This window comes from Eubalaena glacialis, chromosome 4 (assembly GCF_028564815.1).
Source record: "Eubalaena glacialis isolate mEubGla1 chromosome 4, mEubGla1.1.hap2.+ XY, whole genome shotgun sequence".
Taxonomy (NCBI): domain Eukaryota; kingdom Metazoa; phylum Chordata; class Mammalia; order Artiodactyla; family Balaenidae; genus Eubalaena; species Eubalaena glacialis.
In genome coordinates, this window is record NC_083719.1 from 175,145,245 (window position 1) to 175,162,728 (window position 17,484).

Genomic DNA, 17,484 nt, shown 5'->3' on the forward strand with positions numbered 1-17,484 from the left:
TCGGGGGTGGGGCCGTGAGGAGGCAGCCGGGCTGAGAGGCCCAGTGTAGAGGTGAACTCCCTGCCCCCGGGGAGTCCAGACAAGGGCTTCCTTCAACCACTCCCCCCCCCACCCCCCCGGTATCCCCCAAGAGCCTCCAGCAGGCTAGGCAGCTGGCTGGTCCTGGAGATGCAGAGGGAGGCCCTGGGAGGAGGGGATGAGACGACCAGACTGGATTCTAGGCCTACTTTCCCAGCACAACCGCAGCTGCTCTTTCCGGAACACTGAGCATGAGCCAGGCCCCGTGAGAAGCACTTAAAGGACAACAGCTCAGTCCCCACCTGAGCAGGAGGGCCGGTCAGTCCCGTGTGAGAGAGAAGGCAACGAGGCCTGGGAGGTGACACGGCCGGCTCAAGCCTGCCTGCAGCACCCAGAGCCCGAGGAGGCCCAGGCTGTGTGCTCACGGGGCTCTGTCCAGGCCCCCGGGACACCCAAGGCTCCGGGCGGGTGGGCAGGACACGTTACAGCTCCTGGACTTGTTTTCAGCCCAAAGGATGGGCACAGAGCTTCTCTGACTCTGAGTCAGGAAGTGCTTCTGGGTGGAACCTCCTCTTAGGGATGGTGCTCTGTGTCCCAGAGACGGGAACACGGGGACAAGCCCCGACCTGCACACCGGAAGTCTGCCCAATCGACTAAGAGTCTTGAACAGCATCCAGACTCAGACTGCTATCACCCCCGAGCCCCTTCCTTCAAGACCCACTGCCCCCCAGCCCTGTGCCCCCCCTGCATCTTCATTCAAGAAGCAGACCCGGGAGAGGCGGTGGTGACACAGGAAGGTGGGAAGGGTGGACTCTTGTGTGCTCACACCCCAAGTTGTCATCAAGGGCAAAGAGGAAGAATAAAAAGAGGAAAGAGAACACTCAACAACCTAGGAATAGAAGGAGCTTCCTCAACTCGAGGGTGCTTACGGAAAACCCATAGCTCACATCACACTCAATGGTGCAAGGTGGAAAGCTTTTCCTCTGATATCAGGAGCAAGATGTGGATGCTGACTCTCGCCACTTCTATTCAGCACAGTACTAGAAGCTCCATCACAGCAATCAGGCCAAAAAAGGAAATAAAAGGCATCCAAATTGGAAAGGAAGAAAGAAAACTATCTCTATTAGCAAATCCTAAGGAACCCACGAAAATGATCAAAGCTAATAAACTGGATACGGCAAAGTTGCAGGATACAAAATCAACACAAAAAAGCAGTGGTGTTTCTATACATGAGCAATGAATAATCCAAAAATGAAATTAAGAAAACAATTCCATTTACAACAGCAAAAAGAACAAAATATTTGGAAATACATTTAACCAAGGGGGTGCAAGACTTACACAATGAAAAAAAACTTTGAAACGCTGCTGAAAGAAACTAAAGACTTAAATAAATGGAAAAATGCTGTGTATTTGTGGATTAATCTCGTTAGGATGGCAATACTCCCCCAAACAGCTGAAAGATTCAATGCAATCATTTTCAAAATCCCAACGGCCTTTGTTGCTGGAGTGGAAAAGCCAATCTTTAAATTCATATGAAATTGCAAGGGGCCCCTGACTAGCCAAAACAATCTTGAAAAAAAACAAAGTTTGGGGACTCACACTTCCTGATTTCAAACTTACTACAAAGCTACAGTAATCATGACAGTGTGGTGCTGGCCTAAGGGCAGACATGGAGATCAATGGATTAGAACTGAGTCCAGAAATAAACCCATAAAACTATGGTCAATTGATTTTTGACAAGAGTGCCAAAACCATGCAATGGAAAGAGAACAGTTTCCTCAACAAACTGGATTGCCACATGTAAAAGAATGAAGTTGGACCCCTACCTCACCATATACAAACATTAACTCAAAATGGATCACCAACCTGAATACAAGAGCTAACACTATACAAGTATTAAAAGAAAACTTTAGGTAAACCTTCATGACCTCAGAACTAGCAATGGATTCTGAGATTTGACACTGAAAACATGAGCAACAAAAGAAAAAATAGGTAATTGGACTTGACCAAAATTTAAAACTGATGTGCATCAACACTAACAAGAAAGTGAAAAGACAACCTACAGAATAGAGGAAAATATTTGATAAGGGACTAATGTCAAGAACATATAAAGAACTCTTACAACCCAGCAACAGAGACAAAAAAAGGTGCAAAGTACTTAAATAGACATTTCTCCAAAGAAGATAAACAGATGGCCAATGAGCACATGAAATGCCCAATATCATTAGTCAGCAGGGAAATGCAAATCAAAACCATAATAAGATACTATTTCACAACAACTACAAAGGCTATAAATTTTTTTAAAAAAGGAAAACCTCAAGCATTGGTGATGATGTGGAAAACTGAAACCCTGGTATATTGCTAGTGAGAACGTAAAATGGTCCAGCTACCGTGGAAAACAGTTTGGCAGTTCCTCAAAAGTTAGACAGAGTTACCACATGAGTCAGCAACTCCACTCCTAGGCAGAGATGGAAGATAACTGAAAGCAGGTGTTCAAACAAAAACTTGTACATGCGTGTTCACAGCACGATTCACAATGACTGAAAGGTGGCAACAACCCAAGTGTCCACTGATGGATGAATGGATGAACAAAATGTGGTCCATCCACACAATGGAATTATTATTTAGCCATAGAAGGGATGAAGTTCTGACACATGCTACATCATGGATGAACCTTAAAATCATGATGCTGAGTGAAAGAAGCCAGACACCAACCAAAGGCCACATGTTGTATGATTCCATCTATATGAAATGTCCGAACAGGTAAATCCATAGAGACAGAAAGCAGATTGGCGGTTGCCAGAATCTAGGGAGGGGGGGATGGGGAGTGACTGCTAATGGGGACGGGTCTCCTTTTGGAGTGATGGGAATGTTCTGAAAACTAGAGAGGGGTGATGGCTGCACATTTTAAATATTCTAAATGCTACTGAAATGTACATTTTAAAATGGTGAGTTTTACGTTACGTGAATTTTCCTTCAATTTTTTTTTTTTTAAAAAGCCATAAGTTCATAGGAAAAAAAAAAGAAAAAGAGGAAATGGAAAGGGCAGGTCAGCAGGCCTCAGTCCACAGCAAAGGGAGAAAGGCTGACAGTGCAGTCTGCGCCCCCAACCTCCCCATCCCAGGCCCCTCCTCCGCTATCAGCTCTCTGCACTCCCACCCCGAGTCACTGCCAAGCCTCAGCCCACCCAGTGCCTCCAGGGGCGTAGGCAGTGAGCCTGACCCCTCCCGCACCTCCCCACAAGGACCTGGTTACAGGCAGGTCTCCATGGGAGGACGCTCTGCCTCCCAAACCAGCCCTCACCACCTGGCTGCTGTCTGTCCAGAGAAGCCCTTTTGAGGATCTGCGCCACTCACCGTGGAGGTGGCGCCTGCACTGGGGGCCCGTGGGTGTCTGCGCCGGCTGTGGCTTCTGAGGGAACCCAGTGTGTCTGGGGAGTGGATAAACCTGGCCTGGCCTGGGGGCTGCACTGGCAGGGGGTTCCGGCTGCTGAGAACGCAGCCCCAGACTGGCATCGGTGCTCTGTACTCACCAGGGACCGCTTGGCTTCGGGCAGGAACTGTCCAAACTCGGAGAGCAGGTCCTCCTGGCCGCGGAAGAGGTTGGCCACCTCGGTGAACACCTCCTCTTCAGACATGCCTCGGAATGGACGGCCCTTCGTGCTCAGCTGCTCCTTCTGCCGATTTTCAGGGAAGGGAAAACGAGTCGTTAGCCAAGGAACCAGGAGGCACCCTAGGCTGTGACATTCAGGCATCCCACTGTGGAGGAGACAGAGGGATGACTCACGAAACAGAACTGGCTGGCAGAGCCCACGACTGCTGCCACCAGGAGAGGGGGCCCAGCCCGCTGCCCTGCTGACACCTCCGGGTGTCCCCTAACCACTCCCCACCCCCTTCCCCCAACCACTCCCCCCCACCACCCCCTGCTCTGGAGAACAGCCTTGAGTCTTGACCCTGCTGCACAACGCGGCCTGAACCCCGGCCATGGATGGGGCCTGTGCTGGGAGTGCAGAGGGGATGTGGGAGCGGACGGTCATGGAAGGACCTGACCCCAGCCCTCAAGCACCCTCGAGCAGAGGCTGGGGAAGTGCAAGGTCAGTGGCGAACCCACGGTCCTCCCAAGGTCAAGGGGACTCATTCTGCTGGGCAGGGGACTGAGGAGCTAGCTCTGGGTCTGGAAGGGGCAGAGGGTGAAGAAGGAAGGGAAGGGACTTAGAGCTCAAAGGACCTGTTCCCCCAGAGTCACTAAGACTCTGGAAGGAAGATGGCTTGACCTGGAGCTTAAAGCAACAAGATGGGGACCAGACGGGACCCAGGTCGGCAGGGCAGGAAGCAGCGAACACAACTCAAGTCGGCCATCAGAAGTTAGTCCCTGTCAACTTTACACCCAGGAACGTGACAGAGCACGAGGCGCTGGTGTCAGGCCCTCCCAGAGCGCACAGCAGCAGGCCTTCGACATCCCCCCTCCACAGCTGCAAAGGGGGAAGAGACAAGGAATGGGGAGCCCTTTGCACGCCCTCCCCTCTCGGCCCTATGTACCCTGAGGAAAGCTACTTTCCAATCCTGGCACACGGAGCATCCGTTTGCGGGGAGAAAAAACTGCCTCCACCCTCTCCTGACCAAAGTTACCGGGACACTTGAAGGCCAAAGAAAAAAACAGGCAAAGACCATTCAGCTCAGAGAATAAATACAAATCATCCCTATACAGATGAAACAGTGATCAGACTGAGTGACGTTTGAAGAAATACAAGTTAAAACAGCGTCGCAGCATTTTTGCTCATCCGATTGCATAAGGACTGGTGATTTCTGATGAGGGTGTGGGGAACTGGGCGCTCTCATTACACGGCGGAAAGGAAGATTGGTGCCACCGGCAGAGGGAAGCCTGGCGCCATCTATGATCATGTGCTGAGCGCACACCCTCTGACCTAGGGACGCACCTCATGGGAATTTTCCTGCAGAGAGAGTCAGTTTTGCTCTAACACCTGTTTTGAACACAAATCCGTTTGGGACACGGACTAGGGAATGATTTGAGCGTGGTATGGATTCTGCATTTGCTGAGGCAGGATTTTGTCCAGGAGCAACATGGGGTGAATGTGGAAAAGTGCACCCGGCTGAGCCAAGCCACCTGGTAATACACGACCCCCGACATACACACGCCCCCAACATCGCTCCCTCAGCTGCTAGGAGCCACTCTGCCTGACCCCCCCTCTGGGGTGACAACCAGGGGGGGACAACCCGTCCCATTTTAGGAAACCTCCTCCTGGTACCTCACAGTGACCCGCAGGCTGCAACCTTTTCACACCCACGTCTACACATGACACTCAGGTCTTTTCCAAGGTCAAGTGCCGGATGTGCTGCAATATTCACATCATGCTTAGCCATTTAATGCGCGTACAACAGCGCTACCGGTTTCTAGTAGATGCCTATCTTTTTTTAATGTGTTGCTGACACAGTTTTTGAGTCTCATGCCCTGACCCCGTTTTCCCATAAGACCTGTGGTTGGTGAGCATTTATTTGCAAAGCACGGTCATTTTGGGGGACGTCAGGGCAGAACTGGCTGTGCTCATCCAGGCACACGACATATGTTCGAAGTTGTATAAAGGAAACAGCTGCCCACGGCTGACCTGAGGCAAGCACTGTGCTTGCATCAGTGACCTCGGAGAACCACATTTAATCGGGATCAGCACCACCAGCGCTATAGCCATTTTATGGGTTAGAACCCCGAGGTTCAGGGAGGTGAGGGGAAGGGCTCTGAGGGGGCAGGGGGCACAGCTAAGGTCTGACTTGAGGCCCAACAGAGATAAAAAACAGTAACGTGTGGCCCTAGAGCTGCTGCTTTGGCCTCACAGTGTCTTTTAAAAATCCGCATCAATGTTCGAAAATCAGGAAGAACTCACACAGAAATTCAGATTTCAAGCTCCTTTTGAAGAAACAGACAACCTGAGAGTCGCCAGGGAGCTTGTTCAAAAAGCAGATGCTGGGCAGGACCTGGGGTGGCAACTCTGAGGGGAGGCCCAGGCAGCTTGCATTTCCAACCAACTCCCCGTGGCTCTGGCTGGGGAATACTGAGCCGTACTTCCTTCCTCATGTTTTCTCCAAATCGACCTGTGGCCCTTCGCTAGGACCTTGGATAAGTCAGTTTAACTTCTCTACGTGCCAACAAACCCATCCCATCCCCCCGCACCCCCCCCCGATTCCCATCAACACAACAGATACCTGCCGGCCTTCCCTCTAACGATCCTTCCAGCCCCTGAGATATGGTGACCCCACGGAATCTGTGAAGAGCCCATAAACCCCCATGATCACAACATCACCCCTCCCCACAGACTACTGTTCACAGCTGCCACTTGCAACCACTTATCCGTGAGAAGCAGGAAGTTCTCAATGCCGTACAAGGACCGTGCAGACACTGGACGTGAAGCTGACAGGACCAAGCATGTCACTGGCACCACTGCCCACAAATGTTTAGAGTATTGAAACGGTTCCAGTGGGTTTACAGGGAGCAAATGCTATCAATCTGATCCTAAACATTTATGCTAAAAAGAATCCCATGTTTTTATTTCACTTATCAAGATTGTGCAGAAGATTTCATTTTTAAAAGTGGGTTCTGCTGCTTAGAAAAATAAAAGACATCAGAAACTCCATGTCTGGGTGAGGATGACGTCCGAACTCCTTGCATGACACCGATGTCCCTTGCCACCCGCCTGCCTGCACTTCCTGCTAAGTCCCCTGAAGCCAGCTGCCTGTTCTGGCCCCTGGGCCTTTGCACAGGCCATTCCCAGCACCGAGAGTCCACCTTTCGCCTGATGGTTCTGACTGATTTGCCAAGATTCAACCTGAGCATCCTCTCCGTAACCCGCTCTGGGCTCAGCAGCCCTCAACCCTGACACACCTCTCCTACACGCAGTCCTTCTCGTGCACCTTAATCGTTTCCAAGTTTCTTCCACCTCTAAACTGAACTCCCAAGCAACAGCAACTATTCATCCCTGTCGACCCAGCACCTGGCACAAAGCCCCGTTGTAATCAGCATAAATAAAGGGTAGTTCTATTGTCTAAACAATAACTAAGCCATCTTATAAAAAGAAAACTATCTTCTTGGGTTCTTCTTTAATCCTCTAATGTGTGCTTCCTATTGAGGGTGCAGAGGTGCCTCAAGGGGCAAATCAAAATCAAACCTAAATAGAACTCCAACAGGTACACCCATGTTCACAGCAGCGTTATTCACAATAGCCAGAATGTGGGAGCAACCCAAGTGTCTGCTGATGGATGAATGGATAAAGAAAATAAGGTGTAGCCATACAATGGAATATTTCTCAGCCTTAAAAACAAGGGCATTCTGACACATGCTACGGTACAGATGGACCTTGAGGGCATTACGCTAAGTGACACAAGCCAGGCACAGAGGACAAATACTGTACAATTCCACTCCTAGGAGGTCCCTATCGGAGTCAGATTCATAGAGACAGAAAGTACTAATAGAAGGGTGGGCGCCAGGAGCTGGGGGAAAGAGGAAGGGGCAGTTGGTGTTTCATGGGGACAGAGCTTCAGGTTGGGAAGATGAAAAAGTTCTGGAGATGGCTGCGCAACAATGTGAATGTACTTCATGCCACTGAACGGTACACCTAAAGTTGGTTAAGTTTTGTATTTATATATATTTTACCACAGTAAAAAAAAAAAAAAAAAAAATTAATGCTAAAAAAAAGAGCTAATCAGAATTTTCCAGGATTTCATGAATTCAGATTAGAAAATCTGAATGTTTCCAATGCACCTGATACTGGATGATGCCACAAACACCCACAAAGAAGCGTGACCTACGGCTTCTTACCTGGTAAGTGTGCAGTATCTCCAGGAATGACCTGTAGATTTCTGGGTGATCTAGAAAGCGGGTCTTAATCTTGTTCACGTAGCTGATGGCGTTGTTGAATTCCACGGAATCTGACTCCAAGGGCACCTGGGGTTTGTCCTCCTTATATAGCATCTGCTGCTTGACGTTCTCTGCACAGTCGCTGTGGTTGTGCGAATTCTCCTGACAACAGTACGACAGTGAGTTATTGCTGGGCCCGACACCGGGAACAGATTGTGAGAAACACCAGACTGAGCCACTCTGTGCAAGAACAGGCAAAACTTAGCACAGAGCCAAGTTTTTTACGTTGACGCAGAAAAAGGTTACTTCTGGGGGCCTGGAGAGAGAGAAGCAGGGAGGGGGTGCCCAGACACAGAGAAACCCCACCTTGGCATTCTGAGTGCCTGAGCGTTCCTGGGAGGGTCTCACGAACTCACCTCTGCCTGATCCTTCCAACAGATTCAAAGAACATGAACCTGAGAGGCTATACACTTTGAGAAATTAGCATTCGGGAGAGATTTACAAAGAGTGGATTGTTTAATCCTTTTTGGAGCAGAGTAAAGTCTTCCCACACCTCTGGCCAGCCCATGTCAGCAAGACTGTTTTCAGGTGTGAAAGCACCTGCTGTCAGCAGGCATGAGACTGGGACCCTGCAGGTGAGGGGGGCCCACTGTCCAGGTTGCCCAGGGCTGTGGGACTTTTGGTGCTAGGCATGGGGCAAGTCACCTGAGAGAAGAGAGATGGGCCCTGAGCAGTCATTAAGCGTGCTCTCCATTGATGTGCTTTTCTGTCAGTACAAATAACAATAAAAAACAGACACACGTCTCTCTCCTGGGAAGTCGGAATCCTAATTCACAGTGGGACAGGACCACCCCCAAAGGAGGTGATGTTTATGCTTCTAAACTGGAATTTTGTGTGTGGTCCTGAGGACGGCCTCCCTCTGCCACTGACCACGGCTGGGCTGTCGGGAGCAACCCTTGGCATCCTGCAGGTCCCCAACTGGGTCTCGGGCAGGCTGGGATCCTTCTGGTTCAGCTTTAGGTCTTTGCTAACACACCACCTTTCAGCGAGTCTTCCAGAACCATCCTGCACCAAAATAAAATGACTCATCTCCCAGCACTCTGAGCCCCTTTCTTGCTCTATTTTTCTCCACAGCACATATCACCTTCCTACAGGAAACATATTTTACTTATTTTATTGTCTCTCCAGCCCTGATCAGAAGGCAAACTCCAGGAGGGCAGGGATTCTATTTTGGTCAATGCTATATCCTCAGTGCCTGGAACAGTGCTTGGAACAAAGTGGGCTTCATCCACTGTTGGGGATGATCAGATGGACCGATGAAGGAAAAAATCCCCTGTGGCGCCTGGCACTGCCTGTGGCACCCGGCACTGCCTGTGGCACCCACATCTGACCCTAGACTCCAGGGGACGCCGGGCACACTGCTGCCCAGCGCTGCATAACTGTCATCACAACAGACACCTCTGCCAGGCACACCCGCCGGCACCTGAGTGGGTCTACTAGTGCGCTGGGGCTGCCACAACAAATACCACAGACTGGGCAGCTTCAGCAACAGACGTTTATTTCCTTGAAGTTCTGGAGGCTGGAAGTCCAAGATCAAGGTGCCAGCAGGGTTGGTATCTCCTGAGGCCTCTTGGCTGGTAGATGGGTGTCTTCTCGCTGTGTCCTCACAGGGTCGTTCCTCTGTGCACACATATCCCTGGGGTCTTTCCTTGTGTCCTAATTTCCTCTCCTTATAAGCACACCAGTCAGACTGGATTGAGGTCCATCCTAATGGCCTCATTTTGCCTAAATTATCTCTGTAAAGGCCCCATCTCCAAACACAGTCACATTCTGAGATACTGAGGGTTAGAACTTCAAGATATGAATTTGGGGGTGGGGTGGGGGCACAATTCAGCCCATGACAGTGGGTGTAGAGGCAACTCTAGGAAGCCTGAGCCGAGGAAAACAGACACAAGAGATCCAGAGCACTCACAACTCTAAGCACTGTTCCTCCCCAGCACTAGAATTTGTTCTATGACACTTTGGGGACGCTGTTCCTGATTACCTTTGCTTAAGCTCACAGAAGTCTGCGCGCATGTTCCGTCATGGTACACAGGCTTGGTGGCAGAAGGAGCTGGAAGGAGTTGGACAGGGGCAGGGGGGAAGGGAGCAGCCCTTGAGCAGCCTCGGAGCCGAGGTCTGCTTCAGAGGAGGCTGTGGGGAGCTCCCTCCCCACCATTGCGAGGGGGCATTTTCAAGCGCCACGTGCCTCTTCCAATTCCCTGGAGTGAGTCACCGTGACAAGATGGGAGAAGCACCCCTGGAGACCGGGGCTCAGCCAAAGGCCAGACAGTAATGGTGCAATTGCTGTGGCAAACAGTCTGGCAATTCTTTAGTAAGTTAAACATGGTCACCAGGTGACTGAGCAATTCCACCCCTAGGTATCCACAAACAGAACCAAAGACAGGTGTTCAAACAAATCCTTGTACATGCATGTTCATAGCAGCAGTGTTCACAATCGCCAGAAGGTAGAAAAAACCTACGTGTCTGTCCATCAACTGATGAACGGATGACCAAAATGCGGTCCCTACCTGCAGTGGAATATTATACAGCCTTAAAAAGGAATGATGCTCTGGTATAACATGGATGAACCTCGAAAATATGCTGAGAGAAGGAAGCCCAGGCACAAAAGGACATATAGTATATGATTCCATTTATATTAAGTATCCTGAACAGGAAACTCTACAGAGACAGAAAATGGATTAGTGGTTGCCAGGGGCTGGTTGGGTGGGAGCAGAATTGGGAAGTACCGTTTCTTTTTGGGATCATAGAAGCGTTCTGGGATTAGTAGTGGTGGTTGCATGGTATTGTGAATACACTAAAAGCCACTGAACTGGACACTTTAAAATGGTCATAATGATGAATTTTATGTTACGTAAATTTCACCACAATTTAAAAAAAATTTTTAAGTAATCTGAAAGATGTAAAAATGACCAGCCATACAAAAATAAGCTGGCTTTGTTCCCTGGGCCACAGTTTGCCAACCCTTGGTCTAAACTTTCTAGAACAATCCAGGCTTTTGTCTTCTCTGCCTGCTGTGGGTGGCCTCAACCAGGCACAGTTAGAAACGCCTCCTAGACACTGATAAGCGCCCTACACGGCCGACTTGCCCATCTGAGTGTCCACATACAGCCCCACCTGGATATTTAAGAGATGCCTCCGATGGACTTTCCCAACACAGAAGAGCCCCCCGGCCCACTCCCACTGGTCATCCCAGCAGGTGCTGCCTTCACCCAGAGACTCAGGCATCCCGGAATCACCCCTGGTGGTCTCACTGATTTTTCTCGCTTTCACTGACACCCACCCCTGGCCCACACCACCCTCCACTCCAACTGGTTCCCACGCCCCTCCCTAGCCTCCCAGATCTGCTCTTGCCCCCTCAGTCCACTTCTGTTACAGCAGCCACAGCAGCCTTTCCAGAACTCTCCCCTGGCTTCCCACGCTCCTGGCTCTCTCTCCTACACTCTCTGCTTCGGGTTCTGACCCCACCAGCTTCCTGGCTGTTTCTCAGGCACACCCACTCGTTCCCACCTCAGGCCTCTATGTCCCCACCAGGAAGACTCCCCGGGGGGACACAGGCATGGCTCCTGCTCCCCTCACTCAGCCTCTGCCCACGGCACCTCCCCAGGCCTGGCCCCTGTCTGTCACCTGCAGCACTGAACTCCCTCCTGTATTTCACATCTGTCCGTATGTGTCTCACCTGAGTCCCCACCGCAACCATGCAAGCGCCCTGAGAGCCAGGACTCTGAACAAACCTCAGCGCCTGGCACAGAGGAGGTGGCCTACACCTGCTCCATGGGTGACTAAGACAAACACGAGAGGCAACCTCCCAGGAACTGACTGAACTTCGAATGACCCTTCCCGGAGGGAAGACGGCCGGCTTCCCTTTGAACGTAAAGGGGTCACTAAATTACAAGCTGCACCTCAAGGTTTATCTCTTTACTTATCATCCAAGCAGCCGTCATCCCAGCCAAGCACAAGAGGGCCGGCCCCGAGAGGCAGGGTCCATCCTGAACAAGACCCAGCAGCCAAGATCCATCACTTTCCCACCGACATCCAGTGTCTCGTCCCTCTGATGTCCTGGAACGGGGACAGTCGTGAACAAGACAGACGTAGTCCTCCTGTCTAATCTGGAGGACTCAGTCTGCCAGGGAAGGCAAACCAACAAGAAACAGTGGATTTTTTATTTCTTAGCTTTGCTATGTTATTTTGAAGTATATAAAACGGGGTGCTGGGCTTCCCTGGTGGCGCAGTGATTGAGAATCTGCCTGCCAATGCAGGAGACACGGGTTCGAGCCCTGGTCTGGGAAGATCCCACATGCCGCGGAGCAACTAGGCCCGTGAGCCACAACTACTGAGCCTGCGCGTCTGGAGCCTGTGCTCCGCAACAGGAGAGGCCGCGATAGTGAGAGGCCCGCGCACCGCGATGAAGAGTGGCCCCCGCTCGCCGCAACTAGAGAAAGCCCTCGCACAGAAACGAAGACCCAACACAGCCATAAATAAATAAATAAATAAATAAAACAAACCAAAAAAACCAAAAACGGGGTGCTGCGAAAATGACTTGGGGATGGGAGTGGAGGGTTCTCTGAGGAGGTGACATTACAACTAAGGCCAACCAGATCCAAAAAGATGTTGATTCAGGAGGCTGCGGCTGCAGCAAGGGGACGTTCTTCCTGCCATCGTCCCCGGCACCTCTCTGGCCACACTTCCCACATCACGGCACATGTCTATCTTCCCCTTAGATTAGTGTTCTCAACTGGGGCGATTCTGCCCCCCAGGGGACACGTGGCAATGTGTAGAGACATTTCAGGTTGTCAAACTGGGGGAGGGGGCGCTACTGGTATCAGGTGGGTGGAGGCCGGGGATGCTGCTCAACACCCTACAGAGCACAGAATGGCCCCCACAAGGAAGAATGATCTGGCCCCAGTGGCAACAGTGCCAAGGCTGAGAAACCCTGCGCAAAAGGCTCCCCACAGGCTAAGACTTATTCATCTTCCTCAGTATCTAAGAACCTATTCCCTCCTTGTCTATAGTTGACAGGATACATGACGAGATGAAAAATGGAAAACACACACACACACACACACACACACACACACACACACAGAGAGCTATACTTCAAAATAGTGAAGCTAGAAAAACCAATTAAAAAAATCACCAGGGCACTGGCGAGTAGGGAGCCCTATAAAGTTCTCAGGCTACCGTGGATTCGAAAAGGACTCTAGGAAGCTGAGACGACATTGCGTTTGCGCCTGGTGTGAAGCAGGGCTGGAAACATGGCAGGTCCGTGGATGTGACTGAAACCACGTGGGCGGCACGTGTCCCGAGGGAACAAAGGGCACGTACCTCTCCCCCTGAGGAAGGGGCCCTACATATGGCTGTTTCCAGGCTGCAGCAAGACCATAAAGCCCTGGTAGGCAGCTATCAAGGGAGAGTTCTCATCAAGCCCGTCTTCAAGTTAATAGACCTGCGGTCACGAAATCCGCCTAGGGGCAGACAAGACTGGTCCGGTCTCCTTATCTCGCCAGTAGTCCTCGAAGCTGTGTGTGGAGCAGCAGGGGCCTTCTGGCTACTTAAGGGAAGGTGAGGCTCATGTGGAGATCCAGCCCCAAGAGCAGTTACTCCGACAGGGCTTGAGAAGGCGAATTCCACACGCGGAGTGCAATTTAGGTCTTGGACTCCGGCTCTTTCTTAACGAGTGATGGTAATGACACCCAGTGTTTACGCAGTGCTTCAGATTCAGCAAAGTGTTCCTGCACACACTCCTGCAAACGAGCTTGCTTTTCTACCCTAGCCATAACTGTTCTGAAGATTAATCTCCGCTAAGGCTTTTATCATCTGGAGGAAGGAGCGCTACCTCTGGATCCCGGGGCTCCATTTGCAAACATGAAATGGAAGCTTTTGGAATTCAGTGGCCGAAGGCTTCCAAGTTCCTTTTTAAAACTGAGGTGCACTCCTCGGCTTTAATGAGACAATGTGCTGATGGTGGAGGTTGCCTTGTGTAGAGAAAAGGCAGAATTTATGTGCCAGCCCCCCTCGGAGAGGGACCAGCCACTGCCACATTGCCTCTCACAGCTCTCTTTTCATATCCTGACTCCCTAATTGATAGGAAACTGCAATCTCCTTTATCATCAGAGGAGAAACCTACAAAATGCATCCAGAGTAGATTTTTGCCTTCCCTGCAAAAACCCCTGGGGCAGAGATGGAGGAGGTTGAAAGAGCTGGTTCACTTACACCAGCACTTCTCAATGCTGTGATTTTTGCTCCCAGGAGACACTTGGCTATGTCTAGAGACATTTTTGGCTGTCTTGACTGGGTGAGGGTCTAGTGGGTGGAGGCCAGGGATGCGGCTGAACACCCCACAATGCCCTGGACAGCACCCCCGTAGCAAAGGGTTATGCCCTAAATGGCAACAGGGCCGAGGAGAGAAAAAGACAACCGTTACCTTATAAAAGTAAAGCTCAAACAGGCTTTCTTTTTCTCAGGGGATCTGGTGAGCAAACACAAGAAGGGAGTGCATAGATAGAAGAGGCAGCAACCTGTCACTCGAGAAAGAAGGAACCAAAGCCACAAGCCTGAGCTCAGTCAATGATCCTGTTGGCAGGTGAGTGAAGCACAGCAACAATAAACGTGGCTAGTCACACATGCATCTCCACCGCTTTATTTTGTGGGTGGCACTGAGGGTGATCAGAGGGACCACAGGCCCAGGTATAAGTGTGGCCTGCCTAGTGCGCTCACAGGGAGAGCCTCAAACCAAGACCTCCGTGACTGTGGATGCGATTATTTTGACTGGACGTACAACTGTGTCAGGAGAATGCCTCCCTGACACACATAGACACATCCGCTCTTGATTTAAATCCGCCAAACGGATCAATTTGGGATGCAGAGGCTGCCTATGTAGGTGTTTCAATCTATTTTGATTTCTGCTAGGAGCATTTTAAGAAAAAGATCGGCTCTTCACCAGCTTTCCAGCAGTGAAATACATGCGCTACGCTGTCCGGCCTGAGTACCTGAGTACCACGGTGGGCTGTGCTAAGGCCAGATCACTCAAACCACTGCAGCGGCATACCTGGCTCGACAGAGGCGACTGTATGTTTAACTTGCCGTTCTTGGGAATGTCTATTCTGTACCCGAGAGGAAGGAAAGCGTTGAATCCAACAATCAGGTCAGGGTGTTCGTGGAAGAGCTGCGACACTCGTCGGATGACTCCAGGAGTATCGATGCTGGAACGAAGAATGAGAGTGGGCAGAAGCGTCTCGGGAAGCAAACTGAAGGCAGAATCGACTCCTCCCTTACCCGTGCCATGGCATGAGCTCCTCAACAGACAATGAAGCACCCTCAAATGTGACTGGCGTGATTCTGCCCACAGTGATCCACTGCCAAGGCAACCGGGCCTGGGCTCCCTGTGCCTTCCTGGCAAAACCCACAGAATATGTACACAGCACGGCTCCCGAAACACTGCAAGCACATGTGCTAGGTTCTGAAAATGTCAGGACAGCCAGCTGCAAGTCCTGGGCTCCAAGAAGTAACAGAAGGTTAAAGCCCTCTAAATGGGAAACAGATTCATTTCATATGAATTAGGGAGACTATGACACAGGAGCTGTTCCCAGCAAGTGACTATAATGTATAAATGCCCGGCAAGTATGAAAGCTGCTAAGAATCTGAGGGGAGAGATAGGGTCTCCCTTAGGGCTGCAGTCAGGGCCAAGGTCTTAGCATCATGGTTGTGGAAGGAAACCAGGCAGGCCCTGCCATATTTCCTCAGAGGGGAAAGCAGCACAGTGGGGATGTGACACTTGAGAATCTAAGTCAGAAGGACCGAGTTCTGGTCCCGTCCCTGCTCCTAAGGTGGATCTGGGCAAACCCCTGGCCCACTCTAAGCCTCAGCGAGCCCCTGTCAAACAAGCTCACTATCCATTGGGAGGTCCCCCGTCTATCTCTAACCCTCCTGATTCTGTGCCTATGAATACAGCTAATGTGTTTTAAACGTCTTCTAAGTACCAGGTTCCTTACTAAGCATTTTATGCTCATTATTTCCAAGCAGGCCTGGCACTGGGGTGAGGCAAGTGAGGCACTCACCTTGGGGATAAGATTTAAGAGAGTGTGAAAACATTCGACAATCAAGATAAATAACATTTTCATGCAGTGCTTGAAAAAAAAATCTAAAATAATTTTTAAAAATCCCCAACGAACAAAATTCTTTTAAAAAATCAACATTTTGAGTAAAGACAGGATCCGACTCTGTGCTTGCTCGACTGCCTCACTCGCCGCACCCCATCACTGCCCTCGTTCCAGGAATCCCCGCAACAGCTCCACAAGGGGGTACCTTTCCGTCTCGTTTTTTGCAAGAAGGAACTGAGGCTCCCAGAAGTTCGACAACCTGCACAAGGGGTCACCCTGTTGAGGGGCAGCCGGGGTTGGGGGCTCCCACCCCGCTCAGGCAGACTGAGGCCCAGGGTGGCCCCCCGGGATGGGTAGGGGCCCCGCTGGTACCTCTGGCTTTTGAACTCCTTCATGATCTCCAGGAAACCATTGTAAGTGGCAGGGTCGCTGCCGAAGCGGATCTTCACCTGGTCCAGGTAGGTGAGGGCGTCCTCCACCTGAGGGGAGCGGGGAGGGTCCAGGTGGGCCGCGGTCGGCGGAGGAGGGGACGGGAGCGGCGGTCCCTGGCGGGAGGGGCACGGGCCGGGCATCCGAGGGGCGGAGGTGAGGAGTCGGGGGGCCGGGGCCGCGCGGAGGGGAGGCCGAAGTCCGGGCGGGGCCCGATGGGGGGCGTCGGCCTGCGGGGGCTGGACGACGGGGGTCTCCCGGGGAGGGCTGGCCCACCACTTACGTGCACCGGCAGCTTCTCGTGGCCCGCAGAGCCCGAGCGACCCCAGCGGGCGCCGCTCAGCCCCCGGCCCGCGGGGCCACCGCCGCCGCCGCCGCCAGCGTGCGCCATGTTGGAAGTCGGAGCCGCGGCCCGCCCCCCCCCCCGCCCGAGGCCCGGCCGCGCATGCGCTGGCCCCGCCCTGGGGGCGAGGCCTGGTGACGCCAGGGAAGGCGGGGCTTCTTGAAGGTTCCCTGTAGGATCTTACCCTTAAAACTGAAAAGCTACTAAAACGCTTTATATACCACGTGTGGGCAAACCAAGAGCTGCTGCCTGCTTTTGTCCGGCCCCACAAGCAAGCTCAGAATGGTTTTTACAATTTTAAAAGTTGGAAAAAAGCGGAGAAGACTATTCCGTGACACGTGAAAATTCTATGAAATTCAAATTTCGGTGTCTGTAAAATAAAGTTTTGTTGCAACACAGGCACGCCCACTCGTTTACCGGTCATTTCTGGCTATCTTTGCGCTACAACAGCAAGGTGAATAGCTGCGACAGATGCTTAGATCTACACGCCTGATATAGTCACTAAAAAAGTGTTCTGGACCCCTGCTTTATAGGGTTGATGTAACAACGGGATATGGGCACACAGCACCCTAATACAGGACCCTAGGGTGAACTTTTGCTAAATTGCTCTTGACTTAGTCCTGATCCTGTTATCTTCGCTTCTCTAGTCCTGATCCCATCACTTCCCCACTG

The 17,484-nt window shown here is 51.4% G+C and overlaps 1 protein-coding gene across 4 annotated transcripts in view; it reads right to left on the reverse strand.

The window, feature by feature from the left end:
• SIN3B (SIN3 transcription regulator family member B) overlaps positions 1-16,868 on the reverse strand; it is a 37,706-nt gene extending 20,838 nt beyond the window's left edge. For 3 of the 4 annotated variants that reach the window (XM_061190283.1, XM_061190282.1, XM_061190286.1), the window contains exons 1-6: positions 16,753-16,868; positions 16,413-16,519; positions 16,246-16,299; positions 14,990-15,143; positions 7,843-8,043; positions 3,551-3,694 (exon numbers count right to left, since the gene is read on the reverse strand). In XM_061190283.1, coding sequence (XP_061046266.1) covers positions 3,551-3,694; positions 7,843-8,043; positions 14,990-15,143; positions 16,246-16,299; positions 16,413-16,519; positions 16,753-16,860 — 768 coding nt within the window. In that variant the 5' untranslated portion in view covers positions 16,861-16,868. The remainder of the gene's footprint in view (positions 1-3,550; positions 3,695-7,842; positions 8,044-14,989; positions 15,144-16,245; positions 16,300-16,412; positions 16,520-16,752) is intronic. The other variant, XM_061190285.1, reaches the window with a different exon arrangement.
• Positions 16,869-17,484: the final 616 nt, after the last annotated feature.